General features: G+C 32.6%; 2 protein-coding genes across 2 annotated transcripts; one reads left to right on the forward strand and one right to left on the reverse strand.

Moving 5' to 3' along the window:
* Positions 1–9,931: 9,931 nt before the first annotated feature.
* On the reverse strand, positions 9,932–11,611 carry LOC130823143 (casparian strip membrane protein 3-like). Its single transcript, XM_057687769.1, has 3 exons — positions 11,245–11,611; positions 10,689–10,812; positions 9,932–10,296 (listed from the first exon to the last, which is right to left on the reverse strand). The coding sequence occupies exons 1-3, from the start codon at positions 11,526–11,528 to the stop codon at positions 10,081–10,083; spliced, it is 624 nt and encodes a 207-aa protein (XP_057543752.1). The 5' UTR covers positions 11,529–11,611; the 3' UTR covers positions 9,932–10,080.
* A 1,013-nt stretch (positions 11,612–12,624) lies between these two features.
* Positions 12,625–15,048, forward strand: LOC130826457 (putative pentatricopeptide repeat-containing protein At5g52630). The gene has a single exon (XM_057692047.1). It carries the CDS (start codon positions 12,770–12,772, stop codon positions 14,561–14,563), a length of 1,794 nt encoding a protein of 597 aa, XP_057548030.1. The 5' UTR covers positions 12,625–12,769; the 3' UTR covers positions 14,564–15,048.
* The last annotated feature ends 2,869 nt before the right edge of the window (positions 15,049–17,917 follow it).

A 17,917-nucleotide genomic window follows, 5' to 3' on the forward strand; every position in this document is an offset into this window, starting at 1 on the left:
ATTGGTGAGGCTAATGTCAACTTGAGGATCAAGTTTAAATTATTTAGATATTTTAGATGATGGGATTTTCGCTTTAAATTTTTGCGAGGGTATGGGTGAGGATGTAGTGGGAGTGAGAATTATGTGTTTGTAGTCTTTTAAGGAGAAATAAGTGTTGCGATAACCATCATGCATTAGTTTACGATCAAACAATAATGGTCTTTCTAATAAAACATGACTGGTCTATGGATAAGACATCACACCAAACTTCTTAAAAGAAACTTAACCAATGATGAAATGGAGAAGAACTAATTGCGTCACTTAGCCTGTAGCCTGTAGGCATTCACTTTGGTTAAGCAACTGAATGATGTAGGGTGCGGGATGAGGAATGGTTCAAAGTTGTAATTCAAAAACAAATATTTAGAATGCTATATATGTTTGTGCACGTTTCTCTATCGATGATCAACTCATCAAAGAACGCACCTTTTGGTTAATGGTGCATCTTTAGGATAATCAAACTTAAATACTTTATCTGTTCTAAAATACTCGCTACATAAGATATAGGAGTATTATTTATATTTTAAGTTTATTTTATATATAAAGGCTTATGTGTAAGAATAAACATAGTAAAGTGTAATTTGTTTGAATCGTCTAATAGCATACTTTTATGATATTAAATTTTTATAATTTTTAGCTAAGTGTAGTTTAAGATATAAATAATTAAAATTAAGTATTGAATTATGTAAAAAGTAAAATATACCAAGTATAATAAAATGGAAGAAGTATTAAATAACTAGATTTTTTATGAACTTGATGTGAATTGGTTGAATATACAACACATAAATACAAATTACACCAAGAATATTTGAGGATATAGCATGAAAAATATTGAAACAAGCTAGTAACGACAAATTAAATTAAAATGGTTATCCGTAGACATTCTAAATAAAATCTCTACAGGAAAAATACAAGAAAACTCTTAATCAAGCAATTCAATCAAACCACACAACAATAATAGACTAGGGAAACAATTGGTATAGTCTAATACTGAAACGAAAAGGATATCAAAATGCAAGTCAGTTTCATTGTCATTTCATTAGTAAAGGATAAGAAAAAGAAAATAAGAAAAGAGGAGGAGAATCTACAAAGAATAATGGTTGTACAAGAGAGTATTCAATACCCTTATCGTCATTACCATTACCATCATCATCATCCATCTCTACCACTCTTTCCACCAAAATCCAATCCAATTTGAATTTTACCATAACAATATCCCACGATCCAAACAAATCCCCAAAATTGGGCAATTTCGGAAACCTAAATCATAAAAATCAATAAAAATAGAGAAAAAAAAGGAAGTATATACAATTAATTCTTGTGAATGCATTCATTAGAATAAGATCTAAATCCGAAGACGCTGTAAAACAAGGTTAAAAAGCCGTTGAAAAGCTCTACGGATTCGAGGATATGCTCGGATTCCGTAACTCCCGGTTTGATGAATTGCATCTTCGATTGTATCAACGAACAGAGTCAAACTACGCATCGGTGGAATGTATAGCGTTAATGGCACCGCTGAAAACGCAACTGCCAAGAACATTTGCAACATTTTTAATTTTAAATTTTATTAAAAATTTTCACCTCTTTTTCTTCTTCAATCAAAAACTGTAATCCCTTTTTTTCGTTTTTTTTAGGGATTGGAAATTGTAACCATGAAAGTATCGAAATCTTCGTCTTCGCTTTCGTTTTCTTCTGTAGATGATTCTTCCAGTTAGGAGAATTTTTGTAAGATTAATTGATGATTGATGAATGATATTGGAAATAGATGGCTCTGAAAATTTGGAGGAAGTAATTTTAGCCTTAATGGAATTTTTTTGGGTTTGATATTGTCTATCACTTTTTTTTTTTTTTTTCTTCTTGAGCTTTTAAATGCCAATTGTGCGCTTTTATAGCGATCAATTGAAGCTCCTCCTGCCGTCCGTAGACCTGTTAAAGTGGTTGACGGGTCGGATTTTGGATTTAATTGTTTTTTGTCGGACTATTTTTAGATTGGGTTATTTAATGGGTGTTGCTAAACTTCGCCGCCCTTTTTATTTTTTCGCCACCCCTCCAAATGAAATTACGAATTTGCCCCTAATTTTTAAAAAATTACAATTTTGCCACTCATTTCAAATTTTTTATTTATAATAATAATAATAATAATAATAATAATAATAATAACAACAATAATAAAATTAAATAATAATTATTATTATTCAAAAAAAAAAAAAAAAAAAGTTGAGTCGCACAAAATTGGGCGACTGAACCTAGGTCGAGTCGCCCAGATCTGGGCGACTGAACCTAGGTCGAGTCGCCCAAAATTGGGCGACTCAATTTTTTTTTTTTTTTTTTTTTTTTTTTCTTTTTGGAAAATAATAATAATAATAATAATAATAATAATAATATTAATACAAATAATAATAATTTATAGATTAAAATCAATAATTATTAAATAATGGCTTGTGCAGGTCTCGAACCTGAGACCTTCACGTTAATAACACAACGCTCTAACCAACTGAGCTAATAGACCACATTAATCTATAAATTATTATTATTTGTATTAATATTATTATTATTATTATTATTATTTTCCAAAAAGAAAAAAAAAAAAAAAAAAAAAAATTGAGTCGCCCAATTTTGGGCGACTCGACCTAGGTTCAGTCGCCCAGATCTGGGCGACTCGACCTAGGTTCAGTCGCCCAATTTTGTGCGACTCAACTTTTTTTTTTTTTTTGAATAATAATTATTATTATTTAATTTTATTATTGTTGTTTTTATTATTATTATTATTATTATTTTTATTATTATTATTATTATTATTATTATTATTATTATTATTATTAATGTTATTATTATTATTAATTTTATTTATTATTATTATTTAATTTTATTATTGTTTTTATTATTATTATTATTATTATTATTATTATTATTATTATTATTATAAATAAGAAATTTGTAAAAAGTGGCATTTTTGTAATTTTTTAACTACAGGGGTAAATACGTAATTTTAGAGGGGGGGTGGCGAAAAAATGAAAAGGGGTGGCGAACTTTAAGGATTGGGTATTTAATTTTGCTTATGTCAATCCAATGAGTTAAAATTTAAAAAATTTTGTTTATGATTTTTCATAATGCCATGTTTGGGAATTATTATTTTATTTCAAAATTTGTAATTGGTTCAAATTTATTATTTGGTAAATCCAAAATTTTTAAATTTGAATTTAAATCAAATTTCACCATTATTTTTAAAGTAATTAAAGTTGAAAATTTGAGAAATGACTATTCAAACTTTGTCATTTTCAAATTCTTCATTTATGATTTATAATTGAAATCTATAATTTAAAATAAAATACTTGTTTTCAAACACTACATAATAATATTTCAAAATTTCCGATTATTTTTAGTTTGTGTTATTTTTAAAAAAAATTTGAAATACAATTTTGATTTTAAAAATTAATTTCCTAAAATAATACTTCTTCCTATTCATAGAGTATGAGACATTTGGATTTTGCACCAAAACCAAAAAGGGGTGGGAGACCACTTAAAAGTGAGTGGAAAACTCTCTTTTTCCATAAAGAACATTGATATTTATGTGTTATTGTGTTGTTGTAGTATGGGTAAAAGAGTAAAAAAGAATGATAAAAATAAAAATGAGACATTTTCAGTAAATTGATCCAATAAAAAAATATCTCATTCTCTATAAATAGGAGGGAATAGGCTCATATATTATTTTTATGCCTTTAACAACAAATATTATAAAGAAAAAACGGATATTTCATGATATACCACTGAGTTTCTTCGAAATTCACCATATACCACACGAAATTTTCTAATTCACCATATACCATTGAGTTTACGTCTGTTAGCACAGGATACCATTAATGACAACTGCCGTCAGTGTGCCGTTTGTGGTAAATTAATAATTCACCATATACCATTTACTTTTTTTATTTTCATCAAATACCATATTTTTTTAAAATATACCCATTGGAATTATGATAAACAAAAGAAGTGTCATACAAACCAAGTAGTTAACATGTTGTTCAGATACAACTTGACAATAAACAATGTTCACCAAAAAAATGACACTAAACAATGCTAAGTAGCAGCCTTTCTCTTCCCCCTAGTGTTGCCTTGCTGTGAAGAGGAAGCTGCATGTGTTGTCTTCTTTGATGATGCCTTTTTTGCCTTGCATGTCACTGCATTGTGGCCTAGTTCTTTGCATAGGCTGCATTTGTTATTCTTATGCCTCTTTCTTTTTTTTGCCTCATGAACAGCTCTTCTCCTCTGTCCTGTCAAACATGTGCACACTCCACTGCTCTTCTACATTTTTGAGATAGTCATATGCTGCTGCATCAAAATCTTTTATCTTGGACATAGCTTTTTCAAAAACATACTCATTGTAGGCATTTGCCGCAATCCAAAACATCTTATGAAATGCTGCCCCACTCCATCCTGCAGCCTTCCAATTTGAGTACAAATGCTGGCAGCATATTCCCCTTGTAGCTCTTGGGAACACCTCAAACAATGCTGATTCAACCCCCTAAAAAACAAAACTAAGTTAATAAACAGCAACATAATCTCAAATCAAAGACAAATAAGAAACTTACCCTCATCCTGTCACTGATAAAAGTCCAGTCATCCTTCTGAGATTTATACTGAGCAAACAAGCACCTCAAGTTTCTGAAAAATAGGTCCAGGAATCTATGCTCTCTGTGTCAACAATCCCATAGGCTAACACAAAGATCTCATTATTCCCATCTATTGCAACTGCAGTGAGCATAACCCCTTTGTAATACCCACTTAAATGTGCACCATCTATTCCTATGATAGGTCTACAACCACCTAAGAATCCTTTCACTTGAGCTGCAAAAGATATGAAACATGCCTTAAATTGCAAACTGTCAGTCCATGTAACCAGAGCATAAGACCCAGGATTTGTGGACTTTATCATTTCAGCATACTTTGGAAGAGCTAGATAGAACTCAGCAAACCCACCATGTAATTGCTCCTTCGCTAAACTCTTCACTTTGTATAACAATCTCAACTTCACATGGATCTTGTACCTTTCCATGCACAGCCTCTGCAATGAATCAACTGGGAAATCTAGGTTTACCTCTAAGTCTTGTATCAAATGTCTGCAAAGCCATGCTGAAGAGACCATAGGATTCTCTTCCAGCCTCCCACAAGTTGCGTGCTCTCCTTCTAGCTTCTTTATAGCCCAACTGACTTTGTCCCTTAATACTGAAGCATGAATCCTCCAAGTGCAATCCCTCATCAAACACCTTGCTATGTACCTCTTACTGTCAACATGGTCAACTGAAACAGAGAAGCCCTCTTGTATGCAGTAATCTCTGAATACATCTAGAAACTGGGCTTTGGTTTCAAATATCAACCACTCCTCAAGCACAATGGATCCAAATGGTAATGGAGACCAGATTTTACCATTTTTGTACATTTTGTCTAACACATGAGACCCATCTAAGTAATCCTCAAAGGTCTTCTCATGTATATTATCACGATCATCTTCTTCTCTCACAATGTACTCATCTTCACTGTCCAACTCCATATCAGAATCAGCCTCAACATCAGAAGCTTCATAATCACCATCTTCACTATCATCAGAAGGCCAGGCATCAGACTCAACATCAATTTCTTCAACCTCTCTTTGGGTTTTCTTGCCCCTAGTGTTGATATGTCTCCCTGCTGCAGTTTTCTTGCCAACATCAAGGCCAAACTTAACAGCAGTGCTTCTAGGCACCCTCCACTCTTTGGGTTTAAGCCTGATTTGTTCTTTGGGCTGGGTTGCTTGGGTAAGCTGTTGTTGGGTTGACTGTGCAGGGGGTATTCTCTTCTTCTTTGGAGTAAGCTTTTTCCTTCTTGGAGAGTTACTTGGTTGAGATGGTTGACGTTGTGAGGGTTGAGGTTGTGAGGGTTGAGGCTGTGGGGATTGAGGTTGTGAGGGTTGAGGTTGTGAGGATTGAGGTTGTGAATCTCCTGGGAAAACCTCATCTGCTGCTGGGGTAGCAAACACTCTTACATATTCAATCCCATCATCATCAACATTCAAAACAGGGACCTCTACAGCCACAGTATATGCCTGCTGGGTCAAAAGCTGCTCCTCAGCTTCTGCTTCCTCTGCCATCCTTCTGTTCTGTTCCTCCATTTGCCTAATATTTTCAGCCTTGTTCTTCAAAGTTTTTGCCCAACTAGCTTCTGCAGACTGAAACACAAGGGATGGTGTTTCTGTCTCTTCATAAACACTTCAATTTCACTATTCCCTTCATTCCACTCCCACATTTTTAACATTGCCCCATCATCAACTAACTCTAACTTACGATTTGTTCTAGGTTTAGTGACAAACAGGGTGAAGTATTTAGGGAGATATACATTCTGTTTCACTGAATCCTCAAACATATACTCAATTAACTCCATCAAATTGGTCTTATCAGTGTCATCCACCTTCACATCAAAAGTACCCCCTGGAGCACGAACTAACAACCACAATGAACTCATCCTAACAGCAACATTTACCAACAAAACATTACATCACAATCCAAATTATAAATTGCATAAAAAACAAAAAAACATCACTTTAGCATAATTCAAATTCGCATGCAACTTATCACACTTAACCCTAACCCTAACTCAATTTTGCAAAAAAAAATACAAAATCAGAACTCGAAATGCAAATGGATAAGGATAGGTACCTTGCGTATGCTTAATCCACCGAATTAGCGAACTTTGTGCGAAATTCAGTCACGACCACCTGTGTTTGGGTTCTAAATCACTTCACAAACTTGCAATTCACTTTACACAAATCGATTTTAAGGATTTTAAGGATTTTTGATGGATTTTAAGGGTTTTAGATCAATGTAGACGAATACAAAGTTTCTTGAATGGAGAAGAAGAAAGATGGAGGATCAGTTTTTTTGAACAAATACGCTGTGTTTGAGGAAGTCAAGCCTAACAATGGCACCAGTTGAATGCGTAAGGGCATACTGGTAATTTACCACAAACGGCACACTGACGGCAGTTGTCATTAATGGTATCCTGTGCTAACTGACGTAAACTCAATGGTATATGGTGAATTAGAAAATTTCGTGTGGTATATGGTGAATTTCGAAGAAACTCAGTGGTATATCATGAAATATCCGAAGAAAAAATTACCCAAATAAATTACACATTTCACCTGATTTCTACAATGAACCCATATATTGATTAGCCTCTTATAGAGTTTTTCCAAAGAATATATTTGGATGACCGATTACATTATATATGAAGCCGCCTCTCTCCCTTTTTATCTCCTCACTCTAAAAAATTCTAATCCCTATATTTGATTTGTGTCATTATTAACCTTTTAATTGATGGTAAGTTTATAATTTCTCCATTTTAAGCTTTTTGAATATGATTAAAATAAATATTTGTTCTCTTCCTATAGAAGGGTTGTTTTACGCGTTCATTGGGTTAATTCTACCCATATATTGGATTTGATCTCTCATCCATGAGAGTTTGGGGTTATGATTTTGAAATCTAGTTGATTTGTTGGAAAAAATTAATGTGAAATGCAGCAGACACTAAAATTGCAATTTCCATCAACAACATCAAATTCAATTTTATCTCAAAACTACAATAGATTGAAAGACCTCTTTGTAGAAAGCTATATCAAACAACAATGAGGAAGAGGTTAGTCAGAAATGCCTTACGGTGAAACGATTTTAAACAAGGAGTCTATATTCTCTTAATATGTATAAAATAGACTATTTAATTCATATATGAGACTTATTTCTCGATAAGACCGTCTCATATAACAATTTGTGTACATATATATCTAAAGGAATCAGATTTCATCCCTGTGCACTAGATTCAGAACTGGTTTTTGTCTAACCCTACTTTAAAGTGGACAACACTATTTATGCCCATTTGATTCATTTTTTAATGCTATAATATGCAATAAAATTAGTGAAAAACTAACGTCGAAATTCTATAATGCACAATTTTTTTAGCATTGATATATGTAAACATATGATATAAAAAAATAAAGCTATATATATTATGCAATAGAAAAATACTCCATTTTGACATTATATGCATAAATTAATTCTTTAGTTCTAGAAATTATCAATAATATATTTATGCAACATATTATATTTTCTAATTTATTCAATTTAACTATAATAAATGCAAGTCAAACATACTTCCATGGTAGAAATATGATGAAATATGAGTTCTATTTGGCAAACTTTCTTTAGTTGTAACATTGTGAATTTTCAGTCTTTTTAGTATAATGTATGATAAGTATGAGTAAAATACTGTTGTAAAAAAAATAATTTATTGAAATAAAATTATAATAAGTAAAATTATAAATAAAGAACAAAACTCATTAAACTAAAATCATATAAATTCATTGCAATAAAAATTAATTGAAAATAAAATAATTTTTAATGCATAAAAATCAATTTGATGACGAGTAAAAATAAACCACATTCAGTTTAGCTAACATAAAAAACCTTACTATAAAATATAAATTAATCGACAAAGTCATATTTTCATGAATTTAATTTATAATTTTTTGAAACTTATTTATAATAAAGTTAATTCAATTTGAGATATTATTCATTACTATTTGTTAAGCTAGTCCAAACTAAAGAATGGATGTTATGTGATGAAATAGTCAAATGAGTACAATTCTTCAACATTTATCTTAAGTAAAAATGTTATGACCCCTTTAATTTTTAATTATTAATTTTTATTTTTTAATTTTTAATTTTTAATTTTTAATTTTTTTTATCGTTTGATTATCATAATTAATTTTAAAGATCTTATTTTCTGAATCTGCAATTAACTATTTAATATGTGTCAATAGTGATATTATGAAACAATCAACATTTCTAAAACGCGCTCTCCCACTATATTTTAGACAAGTCAAAATATTGTTTGTTCTATGAATTGACTAAACATTTAATATATGTAATTGTTATATTTTGTTAGGTGTTTTTTAATATATCTCTTAGATGTGACTTTTGTGCTTAATATGCTCATTTTAGCTTTTCTGTTGTTTTCACTAAAATTCATTTAAATATATTCTATTTCATCATTTATTATAAATTAGTGTTATTAAATACATTATATAGAAAGGATTTAATCAAATATATAAAAGCATGAATTTTGTAATAATTTGCTTAACTTTTTGAAAACTTCTAAACTTTTGTTGTGACCGATGACAAAACTTTAGCCAAAATAGGGTTGAAAAATTATAATATAAAGTTTAGATAAAAATTAATTAAAGAGAAAGGTTTAAACTTATAACCTCTTTTGAGTATACCATTAACTATGCTAATCACTTTTAGTTAAAATTTATAAGGTATTAATATGTATATATAAGTTAGAGGGTGACATCTCCTCCCGTCCTACCTAAATATTACTACGGCTAACTAATAAATTTTCATTTGCTTTATTGATTGTAATTTGGATGTCGAAAATTTAAGGTTGAATTCCGTAAAATGTTTAAAAAGATTATTATTATTTCATTATATATATAGCGTAAATGCAAAAAAAAAATCATAAAATTGATATAGTATGAAATATATTTTGTGTTGATGGTTAAAATTCCAATGTAGAATTATATGATTATTAATGTTTATACTTATTTCCCTAATAAAACAAATTATACAAATGAAATCAAGGAAATTTATGAATCATATTCATGCCCTCGTTCTTAGGATCAATCATTCTTTAAATATGGTATAATTAAAAGGGTCTTAATATTAATTTGGAGTTGAATTTCTTATATATTTATTAATATTTTATAATTTTTTAAATGTAAGAATTTAGATGTACACTCAACTGAATATTAAACTAAGCATGGCACAAATTTAGAAAATACATGCATTGTGTTCATGTAAATACCCAATTTAATTAAGCTTCATACAATGATTACATATGTGTGAGAGTTTCAACAAATTACCAAATCAAGTTTAAAAAAAAAAGAAAGAAAAAAAAATGATGCTAAATACAGTTGAGTTTACACAAGAAGCTGAAAATCCAAAGGAGAGAAAACATTGATTAGTTTCTCCTAAGACATACAGCAGAAATGACAACAAGAAGAATGAAGAGAAAAACAGCAATGAAGGATGCAACCACAGCGCCACTGACACGCTCGCAGAAACTGCCAAACTGCTGGCAAATAGCTACCCAGTTTATCTTAGTGTTGCCCTGATGTGCCAAGTACACTATGGCTGCTGCTGCCCCTGCCCCGGCTGATACCAATGCTACTACTACCTGCAATGTTCACATTTTAAATGATATTAGTATTAGTCCGTGACAATTCGTCATATAATTGCTTCATGGATTTATTTATGTTGATGTATTCATGTAAAGTTCGGGCCCACAAACCCACATATAATGAGCGTTTGACTTACATACACACCTAATGAAGTTTATAAAAAAGTCAAATTTTTATTTAAAACAACTTTTTTTTTAAAGTGGTGTCATACAAAAGAAAAAATGAAAAACATTTCATAGAACAATTTTTTATTTTAAGTTAAAAGTTAACTTTTATTAAACCAATAAACAATCCAAATATCAAAGCTTAACTAGTCAGCTTGTGAAAAACCATTTACCAAATAAGGTCACCGGAAGTGAATGAAATTTAGAAGGGACCGAAATAGTACCGTGTCCAAGATGATGAGTAGCAACCTGACACCACCAATCTGTGGTCTAACAATGCTAACTATGGAGAATGGCAAGGACAGGACTAAGTATCCACTTGCCACTGCATTTGCAGCCACAAAAAACCTACAATAAACATGGACTTTATTAGATACTCTCTCTGTCATCTCTCTAATCTTGCCCCGTATGACTTGTAAAACTCTTACATCTTTGATTCGTACAGTGCTTTCTCACAGGAATAGAAGGAGTGTATGGTACTCCGTATTCAGGTAACACGTACTTTGAGTATATGATCATAGTTTGTAAGCTGAGCTTAACCAAAAACTTAAGTTGATGGTTAAGACCCTAACATATGTTATATACTCTAAAAGTCTGGAGGCAGGTACAAACCCACCTCATACCTAGCACTAAATATTCCACTTTGATCGAGGAGTGGTTGAGTATTTTATCACACTGACTTCTGATACCATGTTAAGGAATTAACTGAACCAAAAGCTTCAGCTGATGGTTGAAGCCTCAGAATATGTTATATACTCTAAGTTTAAATGAAGCACTTACGAGAAAGCAGGGAGATCATCGAATCGAGCACGAAACTGAAAAAACTGAGTGAAGAAATTCAATGTTTGATCACTTGTGCCCATGGCAATAGTGGCACCTAAGGCAGCAGCTAAAGCAGCCAGCCTAAGAATAAAGTCGAATATTGCGAGTCCTCTTTTCAAACCACCACCACCACCTCCACCACCTGACGCTCCCAGGAATTTGACATTCTTAGTCCCAACTTTTGCTCTTGTCTCAGACTTGGGTTCTTGGATGGTAATGGTTGTGGATTCGTGCAGCGACATCTTCTTCTGTTCGTTCGAGAACGAATAGACTGTAACAGGAATAGGCAACTATGTTGATGTTGAGGAATAGATGGTTGTGAAGAGTGGTTGATGAGGTAGAAGGCAGTATGTATGGAGGATTATATAGAAGAGATTTTAATGGGTTTGGTTTTTGTTAGTAGATAGAAAGTTTAGGTGATGATGCAGCTAGAATGATGAACAAAGAGGAGTGGTTGCCCAAACTTACTCCATTCACTAAATTGTGCAGTTATGTTAGTGCTGTTGGGCTAAGAGGGTTGGGTGCCTAAACTCTTTTTTGGGTTATAGGGTGGACTATGAGAAGGAGAGGAGCTAGCGAAATTTCAACCCAACTTATTTCTGAAAAAGTGATACATGTTTTAATTGAGATAAGATAGAATTCTGACATTGACCCCATTTTAAGCATTATGAATGATTTGTACAAGGATGTAGTAATTGACAAACCTTATTTAGCCCTAGCAAAATTATTATTGCTTGCAAGAAACTTAAAAAAGGTTAAAAAAAATTGAAGAAACGAGTTAATAGTCTACTAAAAAAGTTTAAATTAAATTATATATAAAACATTTTTCAAAATAAAAAAAAAGAAAATTTATCGTAAGTAATACAATCTTTTGTTAATTTTCCTATAATAATACTAACTATTGATTAACTATGAATAATACCAACTTAGAGGGTTTTTCCTAGAATAATACCAACTTTAGCTTATTAACTAATTTACCAATTTTTTTGTTATATGATAGTTTGATTTTTAATATGATAGGTATATTTTAGGGAAACACCTCCAAAGTTGGTATTTTTCATGATTAATCAAAAATTGATATTATTGTAGCGAAATAACCAAAAAGTTATATTATTTATGGTAACTTTTCCTAAAAAAATATGCCTGAAATCTGAATCTTGTCTCAATTGAAAGCAAATATCACATTTTCATGAAATGTCATGTATTTGATTCTTATCTAACTCTTTTCTTCCCTATAATTAAAAAAAATACTTAAAAAAAGTTTAACTTTAAGCTGACATGAAACCTATATATATTTCAACTTTCACCCTTTAATTCATGACTGATTGACTTCCCTTTTATTCATGTTTACAGCAACACCAGATATATTGAACTGGTAAAAAAAAACTAATATCCGACATTGGTTGGACTCAAATCAAGTGAAGATACGATCGTAAGAACCAGGAATAATAGGTTAGGATTGAACTCTAAATTTTTTTAATCAATGATTTTTCAACCAATTCTACTAAAATACCCATCAAATTCCTCCACTCAATTCAGTTTTGAGCAACACTACCGACATCTCTGCGACCTTCTTCTCGCTCAATCCCGTATTGGGGCACTCTTTAAAGGCCTCCAAATCCATGCCCATATTCTCAAATTAGGGTTTCAATCCATCCCTCTTGTTGCCCATCATTTAATCAACTTCTATTCAAAAACCCAACTTCCTAATTTTTCCCGCCAAATATTTGAGGAAACCCCACTTAAAATTTCCATTACCTGGAACTCAGTCATTGCTGCTTTTACCCAGAATGAGCTCCCTCGCGATGCTCTTGAGTTGTTTTGTCGAATGCACGAAACCAGATTTCGTCCCAATGATCATACATACCCATGTGTTTTGAAGTCCTGTGGGATTTTGGGGAGGGTTGATGTGGGTAGGTTGATTCACGGTGTTGTGATAAAAACTGGGTATGAGATAGATTTGTTTGTTGCTAGCTCAATGATTAATATGTATGCTAAATGTGGTACAATTTGGGATGCACGGAAGGTGTTCGATAAAATGCCGTATAGAAATGTTGTGTCTTGGACTGGGATGATATTTGGGTATGCTCAGTTGGGTGAAAATGAAGAGGCCCTTAGGTTGTTTAAGTGCAGTTTGCAGCAGGGTGTAGATGTTAATGATTTTACCTTCTCAAGTGTACTTCATGTATGTGGTAATTCGACTCTTTTGGAACTCGGGAGGCAAATTCATGGCTTGTGTTTAAAAAAGAGTTGCAATTCGTCCGGTTTTGTTGGGAGTGGTTTGGTCTCGTTGTATTCAAAGTGCGGGATCATAGAAAACACATATCTTGTATTCGATGAGGTTAAGATAAAAAATGTTGGAATGTGGAATTCTATGTTGATTGCTTGTGCTCAGCATGGGAATACTTCCAAGTTGCTGGATTTGTTTCGGAGTATGGAAGGTGAAGGAACAAAACCCAACTTCATCACCTTCTTGTCTTTGCTTTATGCCTGTAGTCACGTTGGATTGGTTAAAGAGGGTCGGTTTTATTTCGATCTAATGAAAAAGTATGGCATTCAACCAGGAGATCAGCATTATGCTACGTTAGTAGATCTGTTAGGTCGTGCTGGAAAGTTGCAAGAGGCCCTTTCAGTCATTATGGAGATGCCAACCGAACCAACTGAGTCAGTCTGGACCGCTCTTTTGACTGGCTGCCGAGCGCATAAAAACACTGAATTAGCAGCATATGCTGCAGACAAGGTTTTCGAATTAGGGAGTGTGAGTTCTGGCCTATATATGCTACTATCCAATACTTATGCTGCAGCCGGGAGACTCAAAGATGCAGCAAAAGTTAGGATGATGTTGAGAGATAAAGGAGTAAAGAAGGTTTCGGGTTTAAGCTGGATTGAGGAAGGAAACATGGTTCACAAATTTACGTCTGGAGACAGATGTCATCCGAGATCCAAGGAGATATACCAGAAACTCGAGGAATTAAGGGGTGAACTCGAGAAATCTGGCTATGTTGCCGATACTAGTTATGTGTTGCAACAAGTTGATGATGAGGCTAAGAAACAAACACTTTGGTTTCACAGCGAGCGATTAGCGATTGCCTTTGCTTTAATCAGCTTCCCACCTCATAGGCCTATTCGGGTTATGAAAAACTTGCGTGTATGCGGTGATTGTCATAATGCTATCAAGTTTATGTCGAAGTGCACTGGACGAACTATTATTCTTAGAGATTATAACCGATTCCACAGGTTTGAGGACGGTAAATGCTCGTGTGGGGATTACTGGTAACTAGATTATGACAGCAAATGACTGAATCTTGAAAAATGATTTCGGTTTATATGAACCATGTTCCTTACATTCATCATAATAATTTTCTTATTAAGTAAACAGATACTGCTATAGGACTCCTTGGTGATGGCTGATGGGCTAATATGTGTTCAAGGCTACATTGTTCTATGGCATTCGTCATAATATCAGGTCAAAACTACATTGTCCTATTGGGCTCGTACACATTAGACCGGCATAAAAGGAGAATTGGATGCACACAAACTTTAGGTTTCATCATTAAACTGATTGGTATTAGGAGGATTAGCCTATCAAGTATATATGATAGTCAACATCTCTTTAATTCTTCGATGTGTGATCACATGTAGGTTATTTTTCCAACACTCCCCTTCACGTATGAACCCATTGTTTAATTTAGCAGGAATGTCATTCTTATCGAACCCGCACATTATTTTTTTGGAAGACTGAAATTTTTTGTTTTCAATTAACTGAAAATTGTCGGCTCTGATATCATGATGTATTTGTTATTGGGCCTGTACACAATAAGACCTACATTAGAAGAGAGTTGACTGCACACAGACCCAATAACATTCCATCCTACAAGTGGTATTAGGAAGAGTAGCCCACCAAATATATATAATAGTGAATATGTACTTGTTTGGATATTTAATTATTGCAGGCATGAGCAGGGGATGTGTCCACTATCCATGTATCAAAAGCAATGTTAGATAGAAATAGACCAATCATCACCCCATTCATTTTGAGAAGTTGAAAGTCATTTTCTCAAAACTCTTGCTTATAGAAGTTATGATATTCTTATACATTCATAATGCTTTCTTGAAACTACCTGAATTATGTAATCAAGAAGGAATCCTTATTGCTTATCCACTGAGTGATTGTGTTGAGGTTTCCGTACATCTGGTTTGATCTTTATCAAAATTTCCATTAATATATTTTATTCAGTTTATCAATCCTACTATCTTGATTTGCACTTAAATAAAAAACTACTAGTCGAAATACTCGTTTTCTCATTTTATTATTGCTATTCTTAATTTTGATTCGACACAATATTTTAATCTTTAACCTCTTTAGTTTATGTTGTTATCTAGCAGAATCAAGATAAAATTATTTCTAACACTTTCTTTAGGATTGACTCCTTATTCTTTATTGAATTGCAACAATTAAATCGACATTGTTGTATGGGATGAAATACTAGGCCGTTAAGAAGTCATTTGAACAAACGATAGACATAGAACAGATGCGAATGCTGAGGTGGATGCATGTGCGCATAAGAATGTACATAATTAGGAATTGTGAGTTGAGAGAGAGGTTAGGGGTTTCCCACTATTGACAAAGATGCGTAAAACAGGTTGAAGTGATTTAGACATGTGAAGAAAAAGATTATTAATGCACTCGTGTGGATGGTAGAAATAAAGCCTCATCGTGAAGGGTAAGAGAAGTCGAGGTAGCCCCAAACGAACGCGGGAGGAGCAAATAAAGATCAATTTGCGTAGTTGCACCTCTTTGAGGAGCTGACGAGTGATAAGAGTAGTTGGAGGCGCTAAATCTGTGTCTTAGACTTTGGATTGTTTCCTTTCACTTACTTTTTTTGTCCTAGTTAGCCTTTTGATATATTTACTTAATGTTTATCTGCAACCGATTAAATTTACTCAAATAGCTTAGCCCTATTTTAGCTTGTGCTGTTATTTGTAGGTACCTTCTCTTATTCAGTATTGATGTCACTCATCTTTCTCTTTGCAAATACCTTATCCCTCATTCAGTTTAGGGATTTAATTGACTATATGAGAAATGTACATATAGTCAATTAAATGTACTTCAAACAATAAAAAGAAAAAAAAGCTTTATATACAAATGTACATATATGTAAAAGTTCGGATTATTTATGTAAAAAATGTACTCTTGTTTAATTTAATTCAATAGAATATTCAATTTTAAGTAGTAAATCTTTAAATTTACGCACTAATACAATAGCTTTATATATTACATATACTTTATAATTTAATCTATTATACAAGTATTAGTCAATTTTCATTTTAGTTCAAATCAATGTATGTGTTACATTTTCATATTGAACATGTAAGTCAAATTATGTTTCCTCATTTCAACCATAGGTTTAATATTTGTTTTGGTCATATATAGCTCATTTAATTTTTTTAATTTACTCCTTGTTAAACTCAATAAAGAAGATAGAAAATAAGAAAAATAACAAATCTATTACACCAAAGTAGTTCATTTAGGTAATTTGGTCGCTTTCGGATCAGTCTAAATTTGAAATGTGTGTTAAAATTGATTTTTACATAATTTTAAATTCATATTGAAATTGACTAAAGTCAAAGATGGTTATAAGATAAAGTAAATGTTGACCTCTTCTCTCTATTCTATTTTAGTTGCTACTTGCTACAGAGGAATTTTGCACATAAATTAAGAAATATGTAATTTTTGAGTAATAATGGTCATTTAACCCCAACAAATATGAATTTGAGGGAAAAAAGGCAAATGAGATATACATACAGTAGGAAAAAATAGGATCAAAATAAATATTTATATAGTTACTTTTTACCAAAAATAATAATGTTGTAAGTAATTTAAAATAATTAAAAAAAATTTAGTTGTTAGCTACATTTTATCTTTAATTTTATTCCTATAAGTGGCTCGTTTAGCGTGAGAAAACTATATGTTATTGCATTGTTTTATTAGATTCTACGCTTGTTTTGTTGCTTTTGTGTTTTATTTCATTTTAGGATCTAATCATCAAAATTGAGCACAAACTAGCCCTTTTTGTTGCATACATTGCTCACCTAAAAGCCGAGGGCTCAAAGAAGTGAAACATCATGAGCCAAGCCACAAGAACAAGCCAAAAGAAGCCCACTCGACCAAAATTAGCTCGAGCTAAGATAACTCGAGCAATCCAAAAGCATGTACTTGAGATCAAAAGCTAAGTATCACATTCTTGAAGGTCGCTTGACCGGTCGAGTGAGGTGGCTCGGGTCAAGCCAGATGGAGTCAAACTTCCAGTAGCTTCTAATCATTAGCAGGATGCATTTCAGGGGTACAGGACATCCGCTCGACCAGGTGGAGCGATATGGCTCGAGTCGAGCGGAGTTGATTTTCACATTTTGACCAATTTTTGAAGTTTCTGATATTGTACCTGATGGTGGCTCGACTGGTCGAGCGAGATGGGTGGCAGCAGCTTTTACAGTCTTTTTAAATATCATTCGAGGTCCAATCATATTTACTCCTTTTTACTGCTGCTGCCAGGACTGCTTAGCCACCCTATCCTATCAATTAGGGGTGGCACCTCCCTCCTACAACCTAGGGATGGTGGAGCAATCATGA

Source organism: Amaranthus tricolor, chromosome 1 (genome assembly GCF_026212465.1).
Source record: "Amaranthus tricolor cultivar Red isolate AtriRed21 chromosome 1, ASM2621246v1, whole genome shotgun sequence".
Classification (NCBI taxonomy): Eukaryota; Viridiplantae; Streptophyta; class Magnoliopsida; order Caryophyllales; family Amaranthaceae; genus Amaranthus; species Amaranthus tricolor.

Bases quoted from the DNA above. Each gene is read 5' to 3' on its own strand.
- LOC130823143 (XM_057687769.1), bottom strand. From the start codon at position 11,528: ATGTCGCTGCACGAATCCACAACCATTACCATCCAAGAACCCAAGTCT. The intron at 10,813-11,244 runs GTAAGTGCTTCA...TGTTTATTGTAG, and splicing joins GATGATCTCCCTGCTTTCTC to GTTTTTTGTGGCTGCAAATG. The intron at 10,297-10,688 runs GTACTATTTCGG...TGAACATTGCAG, and splicing joins TACTCATCATCTTGGACACG to GTAGTAGTAGCATTGGTATC.
- LOC130826457 (XM_057692047.1), top strand. From the start codon at position 12,770: ATGATTTTTCAACCAATTCTACTAAAATACCCATCAAATTCCTCCACT.